Source organism: Phycodurus eques, chromosome 21, assembly GCF_024500275.1.
Source record: "Phycodurus eques isolate BA_2022a chromosome 21, UOR_Pequ_1.1, whole genome shotgun sequence".
Lineage (NCBI taxonomy): Eukaryota > Metazoa > Chordata > Actinopteri > Syngnathiformes > Syngnathidae > Phycodurus > Phycodurus eques.
The window spans coordinates 5,087,221-5,099,327 of NC_084545.1; the positions used below are offsets into that span (position 1 = coordinate 5,087,221).

At 42.9% G+C, this 12,107-nt stretch overlaps 1 protein-coding gene across 12 annotated transcripts in view; it reads left to right on the plus strand.

Moving 5' to 3' along the window:
* atp8a2 (ATPase phospholipid transporting 8A2) overlaps nucleotides 1–12,107 on the plus strand; it is a 53,915-nt gene that overhangs the window by 6,268 nt on the left and 35,540 nt on the right. For 7 of the 12 annotated variants that reach the window (XR_009767435.1, XM_061667099.1, XM_061667100.1 and 4 more), the window contains 5 exons: nucleotides 4,334–4,478; nucleotides 10,310–10,409; nucleotides 11,060–11,158; nucleotides 11,238–11,283; nucleotides 11,461–11,501. Coding sequence is in view for 11 of the 12 variants with exons in the window: in XM_061667099.1 (XP_061523083.1) it covers nucleotides 4,334–4,478; nucleotides 10,310–10,409; nucleotides 11,060–11,158; nucleotides 11,238–11,283; nucleotides 11,461–11,501 (431 nt within the window). In the remaining variant the exon portion in view is untranslated. The other 5 variants (XM_061667101.1, XM_061667108.1, XM_061667102.1 and 2 more) reach the window with 4 other exon arrangements.

Sequence of the window (12,107 nt, forward strand, 5' to 3'; positions counted from 1 at the left end):
TTTTTTCCCCGAATAAGTTGGTGATATTCCTTTTACATTATAAGTTAATTCTCGCTAAATGCTACTTTTTATCTGAAAAAACAACAACTTTGTTCTCATAACATTACGCCATTATTTTTCGCAAAAAAAAAGAAAAAAAAGGCTTTATCCTTATGTCTTTCCTACGTTTTTATCGAAAAGCCGTCGTTCCAACATATTGCTCCACGGAGTGGTGTGTGAGTCTGCAACAACATTAGTCTGTTTGAAAAAATTATCACTGCGAAGTGTCAAAGCAGAGCGTTTGCGTCGACTTTTTTTGTTGTTGTTGTAATCGAATGATTTGAGTCAATCGATTTAATCGTTTCAGCCCTACTTGTACGACATTAGAATGATTGCACTTTTGTTGTTGTCGTCACCGTTCCGCTGTTACGTGTGTCTCACGTGTAGGATTACGAGTGTGTCTTGGCTTAGCCGGCAGGTGAAGTTGCAGAGCAGACATAGCGAGGATTAGCATGCCCGCACTGTATCGTTCGAGCCGTAAGAGGCTTTTTTTCGCCTCTTCACTCACTGCTGCTTTGTGACACCGCAGGAAATGGACCCGGCGGCAAGGCGGGAGACCGGGTCGAGCAGAAGCTGCAACTAGAGGACAAGGCGGGGAGTGGGGGGGGGGGATGCGGTTGGGGGGGCTTTTCCTGATGGTCATCATGGGATGTGGGGACCGACCGGGCAGGCGGCGTTCCGTTGGTAATGTTTTTATTTTCTCAATTCTGCTCCTGACCAAACTTTGCGTCAAACTTTGGCGTAGGGTTATGGTAAAACCTTTGTTAGCTGTGTAGGCTAATTCTTTAAATACAGCTACAAGTGCGGCATGCTAACTAACCAAAACCTCAGCATCAAGATTAAAATGAAACTAATGAAGAAGGGCTGCGCGATATGGCCATAAAATTTGTATCACGGTATGAATTGAATCCCTTCACGGTAACAATATACTGTCTATTGCGACATAAATGTAAGTGTAAAAATTATCATGGAAGTATTTCTGAATGGGTTATGTACTCCCTTAGCAAAACTAAATTGAAAACTACATCCTGTATATTTTAACTTTGAGAACATTAATTGGAACTTAACATTAAACTAATGACATTACTGATATTATAAATATGTAATATACTATACCAGTATATACTTTTGACCTTAAAGGCTCCTCCTCTTGGCTGACGTATGCATGCGGTAACATACTGATTGATTTACGGTTTTTGAGTGTGTCATTTGTGACTTCGGTGTCGCTAGCTGTTGTATTATTTTCTCTCTAGACACGTAATTTACATGCTAATTTGCTGCTCACAGTTGGTTACTCTCAGCAGACTTCTGTTAAAAGCGTACTTTACCACCTAAACACTAATTACAAAACACTAAGTTAAATGTTAAAAAATGTAGCAAAATGTACAGTTTTTCTTCAATTTCGGATGAAATCCTGCTCGTGAGAACTGCGGAAATGCCTCATTGATTTGTGCAATGTGATCGTCATGTGAATTTGATTCATTTGGAGTCAAGTTGCACATGTGACGGGTAGAAAAAACGGCCAAATTTGACTTGTAGATGGCTCACTATTGGCTAGTTAGTTGGAGTATCTTGTTGTTTTCTGAGGGAAGACGAGTGTCACCGGGTTGACGGTTATCGCGAGCGTGTAACTACGCCCTCTCCTGGACTCGGTTCTTTCGGTGCGTCCGACCCCCGCAGTGCTCTCGTCAGCATTTTGCTGCACCTTCATTGCTGATGAAGACGTACGACTTACCTTGCTTCCGTCCCATCAAGAGGTTTTGGGTAACCTAGGGACTGAGCTGCTCTGAGCCAAAGTGGGGCTCATGAGACTAACAGTATTGATCGTGGAAGGTGCAGGCATAATAAATGCCAGTTGTAAAAGAAGCATGCACATTAGAGTTCAAACGGGACCGAAATGGGTGCGTTGACCTCGTCACAGTGGCTCACTCATCTTGATTTGCACTGTGGAGTGATTGTGACTTACAGGCCCACACGTAATAGCCTACTCGCAGATCTACAGATAGGACATTTGTTATCATTTAGCCGGTGAGGACTTTGAGTCGTGCAGAGAGCTCACGGCTTTGTGTAGAATAGAAGAGGGGTTTGAGTGCTGCGGGATACTCAATCCACTAGGCAAGGCTTGGACTTTATTAGTTTCTAAATTATTGAAGTGGTCCAGGCTGGGCCTTACAGGTTACAGGGAAGCGCGTAAAAAACAGACGGACTGCCGAGAGGATGCCGCGATTTGTTAGCAAAAACAACAATGCACAGGAATAATTTCAAATGTAATGTAATTTTCCCTAAATTGAAATGATAATAACATCTGAATGTTGGATTGAGTGCTGTGCGATATGGAGAAAATGTTAAATCCTGATAACGACATACAGTGGTGCGAGGATACCTTGACATATGATTGCTTTTTTTATTTTTTGTTTTGACTTGTGAGCAAAAATTGGAGATACCAATTGCAGATTTATTTTTTGGGCTCCAATAGCTTCAGTCCAACCTTTGAGGATTATCATGACCTGGAAGACTGAGAATCTACACGGACATAAAGGAAAAACAGTATTTAGCAAGCACATTGGTATTTTTTATTGATATTGTGACAGTAAGTTAACAATGACTTGGGCAGTTACGCTATTGGGCTAGCAACACTGCTGTTGTACTGTGTGTCATCACGTAAGGAATGAATCTTGTCCAATCAAATCTGTTATATGCACAACCTACTTTTGGATTTGGCAAAACTGGTCTCAGCACTTCTACCGGTTCGGGTTAATGGGCGGTAACAAAACAACTGTCGGGACCTGAAACGTCTACAATGTCTTTTTTTAACACAAGTTGTCACCACAGAGCCACCAAACATGACAATATTTGACGTCTAGGCTTCGTTCTTGTTTACATATATCATACCCGATTTGTATAACTAAATGATATACGTGTATTTAACTTTTTTCTGAAGACAGCAGCCATAAGGAAAACAAAATGTTAGCAAGTCCGGCTTCAAACAATCATCTCATCAAACTGAAGCCATGTTCGTTAGCATAGTTTACACAAAATGTCCGTTATCCCGTGTTTTGGGTTTGGTCACATGACATTCCACATATAGCGGATTGCTCAGTCTGAACTAACTTTTGTATAGATCGTAATATCGCACAGCACTATCTCATGGCACTCTGTGTGGCGGCAAATTATCGAATTTGAATAATTATTTATTGACTGCAAATCATGTATCTATGCCAGCAATGTGTAGTGATGAGCAGAACAATTAAATGCTCTTCCACTACATGGCAGAAGGTACAATTAACCCGCTGTTAGCATTTGTACAACAATAGTAGCTTGATGTTCAAGTAAACATGCCTGGATTTCACACTGAGGACAGTTGTGAGTCAGTTCAGACTAGATCATCATAGCTTCAGTAGATTTTGTGACGTGTTTGGTGGCGGTGTGCCGGGAGATGTTTCTCATGTAAAATATGTGCCTTGGGTGGCTCATGAAAGGTTGGGAACCAGCAGATTAGATCAGGACTACAGTTGCCGCTGTTGACCTGAGTGCGTCACGCGGCTACTTTCCCTTTAAGAAAGCGGAGCCCCGGGTTTGCCTCCTCCCCGTTTTCCGCTCCCTCTCACTCAGGCTCTCCACTCCATATGGCTTCCTTTCGTCGTCTGGGCTGTCGGCAGCAGCGGCGGCAACAACGGGCCGCTCGCCATCACGCCGGAGGGCGGAGACAGCGCAAATAGTAGTTAATAGTAGCGGTATAGTAATAGTAGTAAGGCAGCTTCCTGATGGGGCGGCGGCGGATCTGGAGGGGGCCGACATCTTGACATCCGGACTTCCCTCTTGCAGAGTCGTCGCTCGGTCTGTCTCTCCGTCCATCCGTCCGTCCGTCCATCCAGGTCTGCAGCTGAGTCAACGGCGTGCACGCGGGGGAGGGAGGCAAGGGAAGATTGTTGCATCCTCTTGTCACTTGTCAGGGTTCTCCATGTGCTGCTTGCTGGAGGTGGGCCCGGTGTGTTTGTTGCCTATTGTGCACCCCTCAGCACATCCATTATTAGTTCGAGGGTGGAGGGTGCAAGAGCAGGAGGGGAGTCCCACGGGTGCATTGACAGGCAACACACACACTCAGCCTATGCTAGATGTCTTTTGAATGTGTGTGTGTGTGTTTGTGTGTGTGTGTGTGTGTGTGTGTGTGTCACTCGCCATCCACCCACCCGACCATCCTCCTTTTCTGTCTGTCTGTCTCCCACCCTTTGCCCCCTCCCCCATCCCCTTACTCACCCAGCCTCGCCTCTCTCTCATCAATCCAACGGTGCAGGACCCGCTTGCTCGTCGGCCGGCTACCACAAGGCGGATGATGAGATGTCCGGCACCACGTCGCAGGCGGAGCCCGTAGACGCCACGGCGCGTGGCGTGCTGCTCAACCGGCCCCAGACCACCAAGTTCTGTGACAACCACGTCAGGTAGGAGCCCGATGGACGCACGCAAGCTCTTTTTGCTCACGGATGCTTCACATTGTTTTCCTGCAGTGCATATAGAAAGTCTTCACATCCCTGTTCCAATGTTGTGTTTTTGTGATACAAATGAGACCAAGATAAATCATTTCAAAACGTTTTTCATCAGTAATGCGACCGATGTAAAATGTACATATCAATTCATTTTTTTATCTTTCAGAGAGCGGTAGCAATTGTAAACAACTGTGATTGCACAAGTGTGCCTAAACTCCTGTTAAATAGAAGTCAGCAAACAACTGCCTCCAGTTAAAGGGCCTCTGCTTAAACCCAAGTAAAGTTCAGGTGTTCTCAAATACTTTTCCTGGCATTTTTGTAGTCACATCTTACATCACAAGCCATGGTCCGCTGAAAGTTTCCACAGCATCAGAGGGATCTCATTGTTCAAAGGTATCTGTCAGGAGAAAGAAAGAAAAAACAATTGAAAATGGATAATGGTCTGTTGAAACCAAAGTTGTACTTTTTGGCAATAATTCCAAAAGGTATGTTTGGCGCCATCACAACACTGCTCATCACCAAATGAACGCTATAACTACAGTGTAGCATAGTAATGGCAGCATCCTGAATTGGGGCTGTTTTCATTCAAATGGAACTAAGGCCTTAGTTAAGGTGAAAGAAATTCTGACCAATTTTACTTATCAGTCAGTGTTGGCTCTAAATCTTGAGGAAATTATTTGAAATGATATATCTTAGTCTCATTTGTTTGTAGCACAAAAACCCGGCATTTGAACTATCTATCACTGTTCATGCAACGTGTCCATTTTTCATTGTTATTTTCTTGTTAAAAGTATGTTAAGGTCTTCAAGGGAAAGATGATGTCAGTTCTAGAACCGGTAGATAGGAAGGCGGTTTAATAGCTCATCCATTACGTGATTATTTGCAGCAGTCCCAAAGGTGAGGCCCAAAGTGTATCTATGGCCACAGTTGAAATTTGACTCAACGTGCCACTCAGTCAATACATGCACAGTAATATTTAAAGATTCTCATTTTTTTTGTCTAATATTTGTGTATTTTCATATAATACTTCCATTTTTTTTATTGTGGGTTTTTTTTTTCCCCCTAATGGCATGATTTTCATCAAATTTCTTCGTCTTTTATTTTTTGTTTCTAATATTTGTGTCTTTTGCATGTGATATATTAGTCCAATATATTTTAAACGTTTTTCTAGTGTTATTTTTTTCCTCTAATTGTGTATTTTCCCTCTACTACCTTTGTATTTTTCTGACATTTTTTTAAAAAACTTTTTGTCTTTGTATTTTTCAATATTATTCGTAATGTTTGATGATGATACCTTTGGCGAAATGTAACTTTTGACTCATGCCACTCCCAAATCCTTGACATATTTCTTTTAGAAGTGTCGCAAGAACTGATAGCATTGTCAATTTGCTCACTTTAATTGTGATAAGAACTGTTCATAATTTCCTCTCTGGAGCAAAGTTGTAACCTTTACGCTAATTCGCCATTATGGAGTGTAAAAGTGTGCGTTAGTCTGTCACTCAGTACAGATGTCCATCCAGCATTGTGTAAGCAGCTGCACACAGCAGGTTAATGCTCTCCCGTGGATGTCTTCTGTTTTGGAAAAAAACAATCCAGACGTTCTTATGTTAAAGCCAAAGTCAAAAAAAAAAAAAAAAAAAAAAAAGGACACAGGTGGGGGGATTTGTATAGTGGATAGTTAGTGCAGCCAAGCAGTGCTAATGCACAAGTTGCATAAAAAGGGGCGACGGTAAAGTATGGAGCTGCAGAGAGGATGTAGATAAAAGCTTCAAGGCTTTAATCTTAGCGAAATCAATACGGCTATTGAAGAGTTTCAGGAAGACCTGCACCGCTGCATTTCCAAACCTTAATACCATTAGCTGGGACCCTGAAATCCGAGAAAATGTTGCACAAATCACCCCAGTGTCTGTCTTGAGTCACTGCAGTAGGCTACCATTGGTCCCGCTGAGGTTTGAGATAAAAATATTGAGATAGTAGACAAAAAATACATAACTGTTAGAAAAAAATAATTGGGTGAAAAACACAGATATATCAAACAATATAGTGATAAATAAAAGTTTTAGATGAAAAATACACAAATGTAAAAACAAAAAAAGCTATGAAGTAAAAAATAAATAAATAAAAATAAAATAAAAAATATATATTTGTACTAAACCAGAAATTCCTGCAGCTCCTTCAGTGTTGTTATCAGCCTCTTGGCAATCTCCTTGACTAGTTTTCTTCCCGTCCTTTCATCCCTTTTAGAGGCAAGTCCAGTTCTTGGTAATGCCATATTTCGTCCACTTGATGATGATTGTCTATCCTGTGTTCCGTGGTGTGTTTAATGTCTTGGAAATTATTTTCTACTATTCTCCTGACTGATACCTTGGAACAATGAGATCCCACTGATGTTGTGGGAGCTTTCGGCGGACCATGGCTTGTGTTGTAAGATGTGACAACAAAAATGTCAGGGAAAGCCTACTAGAACAGCTGAACTTGATTTGGGGTTAATCAGAGGCCCCTTAAATGGCGGCAGGTGTGTGTTGACTCCTTTTAAAAAATGACTTTCAATGAGTGTTCAATTCTCAATACAGCCATATTCCCGGTTATAAGAGGGTGTGCACATTTAGTGCAACCACAATATCTTTTTATTTTTTAAATTCCTCTCTTAAAAAATTGTATGGGTTAGAGGTCAAATTCATTATAATCATATGTGGCAAAATACAAAATATTACAACACTACAAACTATAAGACAAAAAAATACAAATATTAGGGAAAGGCACAAAAATATTAAGAAAAATACAACAATATTAGAAAAAGAACCCATCAATCGCCATGTATCTATATGCTGCAAACTAATCTTGTTAAATACCCGTATCTGCACATAGAGATCGACAGGTTGGGCCGAGCAGCTCACATTATCCAACATAATGCGATTAGCTCAGCCCCTGAAATACGAGAAATACGATTTGAAATCGAACGACTAGCCAAGAGCCCTCCAGTTACACAACATGTGCATCTTTCCCAAATGACACTGGCGTCCGTCTTGTGCCACTACCGTACCAATTTGGCTCTCCGAGACAAAGCATTAGGAGGCTAACGACGTGGAATGATGATGTTTTTCAATGTTAACACACGTCCTCCTCTGCATGACCTTCCTTATGTTTGCTCACATCCACAACGGGCATTTCTTGCTAAGAGGCTAAGGTACACTGATAATAACGTGAGGATATTTGCAGAATAGAGGTGAAAAAGGATTGTTTGAACATTTGATTTCATGATTTTCCTAAGCGAAATGGCCCTGCGATTGGCTGGCGACCAGTTTTGGGTGTACCCCGCCTCCCGCCCGAAGATAGCTGGGGTAGGCTCCAGCAGCCCGCGACCCTGGTGAAGATAAGCGACTCAGAAAATGGATGGATGGATGGATCCCAAACAAAATGAGGACACTTGTCAGTATTATCGTAATATTGGAATACGTCAGGAAGTTGCTAACGGGAGTGGCACAAATTGAAACTTTAGGTACACTTGTGCAATATTAGAACCTACAAAAAGATTTTTAAAGAAAATACACAAAATTATCCATCCATCCATTTTCTGAGCCGCTTCTCCTCACTAGGGTCGCGGGCGTGCTGGAGCCTATCCCAGCTATCATCGGGCAGGAGGCGGGGTACACCCTGAACTGGTTGCCAGCCAATCACAGGGCACATACAAACAAACAACTATTCACACTCACATTCACACCTACGGGCAATTTAGAGTTGTCAATTAACCACCATGCATGTTTTTGGGATGTGGGAGGAAACCGGAGTGCCTGGAGAAAACCCACGCAAGCACGGGGAGAACATGCAAACTCCACACAGGCATGGCCGGGGATTGAACCCCGGTCCTCAGAACTGTGAGGCGTGTCAACCAGGACAGCCCTGCAACATCCAGAGCCTTTAGGAACTCCGGGGGAATCTCATCCACCGGGGTCTTTCCACCGGGGTCTTGCCACCGAGGAGCTCTTTAACCACCTCGATGACCTCAACCCCCTCCCAATCACGCCCTTCCAGGTCTGACTGTCATTAGCCCACGTGAGCATTGAAGTCCCCCAGCAGAACGATTGATTCCCCAGCGGGAGTGCTCTCCAGCACCCCTTCCAAGGACTCCAAAAAGGCTGGGTAATCAACTGCTGTTTGGTGCATAGGCACAAACAACAGTCAGGACCCGTCCCCCCAGCCGAAGGCGGAGGGAGGCTACCCTCTCGTCCACCGGGGTGAATCCCAACGTACAGGCGCCGAGCCAGGGGACGATAAGTATACCCACACCTGCTCAGCGCCTCTCACCATGGGCAACTCCAGAGTGGAAAAGAGTCCAACCCCTCTTAAGAGGACTGGTACCAGAGCCCAAGCCTTGTGTGGAGGCAAGCCCGACAATATGTAGTCGGAACTTCTCAACCTCACACACCAGCTCGGGCTTCCTTCTCTGCCAGAGAGGTGACATTCCACGTCCCTAGAGCCAGTTTCTGTAGCTGGGGATCGGATCGCCAAGGTCGCCGCCTTCGGCCACCGCCCAGCTCACACTGCACCCGACCCCTATGGCCCCTCCCACAGGTGGTGAGCCCATGGGGAGGAGGATCCATGCTACCCTTTCGGGCTGTGCACCTTGGGTGCAGGTCCGGCCAACAGGAGCTCTCCTTCGAGCCCCACCTCCAGGCCTGGCTCCAGAGGGGGGCCCCGGTGACCCGCGTCCGGGCAAGGGAAACCTAGATCCATTTAATTTATTCTTCATAGGTGTTTTTGGAGCCATGCTTTGCCCTCACCAAGGACCTGTTTGCCATGGGTGACCCTTCCAGGGGCAAGAAGCCCCAGACAACTTAGCTCCTAGGATCATTGGGACACACAAAACCCCTCCACCGCGAAAAGGTGACGGCTCAAGGAGAGGACTAAATTTAATCATTTGTTTTTATTTGTACGTCTGTACGTCAAAATATGTCATTACGTGAAACCGGTCCGTGGCAAAAAAAATAAATCAATGACTTATAGACTTTGACCGAACGTTCGTCGACTCCCAAAAATCGTTAGCTGTGCAACAACCTACGTCAAAACATGTCTTTACATGAAACCGGATCATGGTGCAAAACCAGTGAAAAACACAAATGACATCATTGACTAATCGACATCGACTTGACATGAGAAAATACGGTTGCACAAGTGTGCACACCATCTCATAACTTTGGATGCAGCTGTGTTCAGAATGAACCAGTCACATTCAAGCGGATGTTAAATGCGTGTCAGCGCACACCTCCCACCATTTAAAGTGCCTCTGATTAACCATGAATAAAGTTCAGCTGTTCATCGTAGTCTCGTTTTTTAATGTCACAAAACCTGGAGTTTGAACAGCGGTGTGTAGACATTTTGTATCCACTGTATCTTGTGCAGCATCCATTAAACAGTCCCACTGCGGAGGCTCTTACCTGTCCACTCCAAAGCTCATCTTGAAGGACTTTTTTCTTTTACAAGCACTTAAGGAAGCTCTTAGCAGTCAATACAGCTATGTGATCAATGCATTTGATTGAAGTTGCCAATGTTTCTGCTGTTTTAACTGGAGTGTGTGCTCCAAATTTAGCTTGCAGCGATAGAAGTTTTAGTTTATTTATAGGCGTGATTTGCAGGGAAATATTGTCTCCAAGGTTTCCAACTGCTGCACTGATTAAAACCTGGGCAGCAAATGTTGTTATTGAGTTGGTGAAACTATGCGAGTTGACTGTGACTTGCTCTCCCTCCATCTGCTGCGCTTTCTTCCCCTCCCCCTCTGCCGCCGCTAGTACCACCAAGTATGGCGTCCTCTCATTTCTGCCCCGGTTCATGTACGAGCAGATCCGGAGGGCAGCCAACGCCTTCTTCCTGTTCATCACACTCATGCAGGTAAGCAACTTGTTAACGTAGTCAACGTATTTTTCCAGTTGTAGTTCACAGTGGGCTTTATGCTAAGATATATTTAAGAATTTCATTTCATAATATTTCATTGTTTTTGTTGAATACATGGGTATTATTTCAGATTTTTTTTCCCCTTAAATTATTTTTGTATTTTCAAATATTCTGATTTAGTTTTTATATATTTGGATTGCAAATATAACATTTTAGTATTTTTAATCAGAAATATTTTATATATGTGTATATATTATATTTTGAAAGTTTTGTTTATATTTTTGGACTTTTTCTCTAATATTGTTGTAATTTTTTCCGTCTGAGTTTGCACTTATATGAATTTCTTTTCATTTTGAAAAATGTGATATTTTGAATTTATCGTTTTTGTATATTTTTTCTAACATTATTTTTTGTTTTTCTTCGAGTTTTGAATTTTTTGACAAACATGTTTGTTTTCTGTTTTTTTGTCTATTATTTTTTTATTTGTTTCTGACCCATAAATACGTATGTATAATTTTTACTGTTTCGTTTTACTACCCAAGAAGTGCGCACATTAAGTGAAGCCTTCTGTCCTCAAAACTAGCCATTGTTATCAGTTTTGATTGTGCAGGTGTACCTAATATTTTGACTTGTGCCCTCCCCCTCAGCAAATCCCTGACGTCTCGCCAACCGGCCGCTACACCACACTAGTGCCGCTCATCTTCATCCTCACCGTGGCCGGCATCAAGGAGATCATCGAGGACTACGTGAGTTCTCCGCCGCCGACCGCAACGACGACGCCCTGCGCTCTCATTTAAAAGCATGTCAACCGTTGTCTCCTTGCAGAAAAGACATAAAGCGGACAACACGGTCAACAAGAAGACGACCACAGGTATCCACTCATGAATTAGCCTCCACTCTGCTCGCCTTTTCTTGTGCGCCCGAGCCTGTGGTTTTGTTTTCCCTGGGCTGTTGTGTGTCGCTCATTAGACACTTTGCTATGAATAGTGCATGAGAGCTCTCCTCTATAGGCTGACTGACAGCTGCTGTTGTCCTTCCTGTGTGGCAGTGTTACGTAACGGAGCTTGGCAGACCATCATCTGGAAGCAGGTAATGCCTCATCGCACATTCTAAACCTGAGCTTAATGTTAACAAATAATGCAAAACAACAGAGATGGGCTAACAAACAGCATCCGTGTTGCGTTGTCATAACCCCTTTGGATGGATGGATATTTGGATATTTGAACACAAACGGTGGATCGACACAATATACTGTAATACTCACGAGCATATATTATTTATCCTCTGCAAAGAACGACTATTATTACTCCAGATTACTGAGGAGTGACAATCTCCATGTACGTCCTTATGTCTATTATATATTGACCCCAAGTGGCCAAGGCGCGCACACCAGAAGGAGCACCGCAATGTCCAATGAAATGAAGTAAAACGATGTGGCAAAACATGTTTAATTCTGTACATTTTGTTTAAATATGTCATTACTGTATGTTTTCATAAAGTACAATATTAAAGACTGCTATTTTTCTCATTATAAACACTTTTGTTAATTAACTTTTCTATTTTTTTCTCGAATAAATGTATTTTCCTAATATTTTTATATTTCGTGCCATTATTTTTTCTATAGTACAGTATTACTAGAGAAAGATTTCCTTAAGGTGCACAGTTCCAAAAAGCCTCCTGATTGGGATAACATGT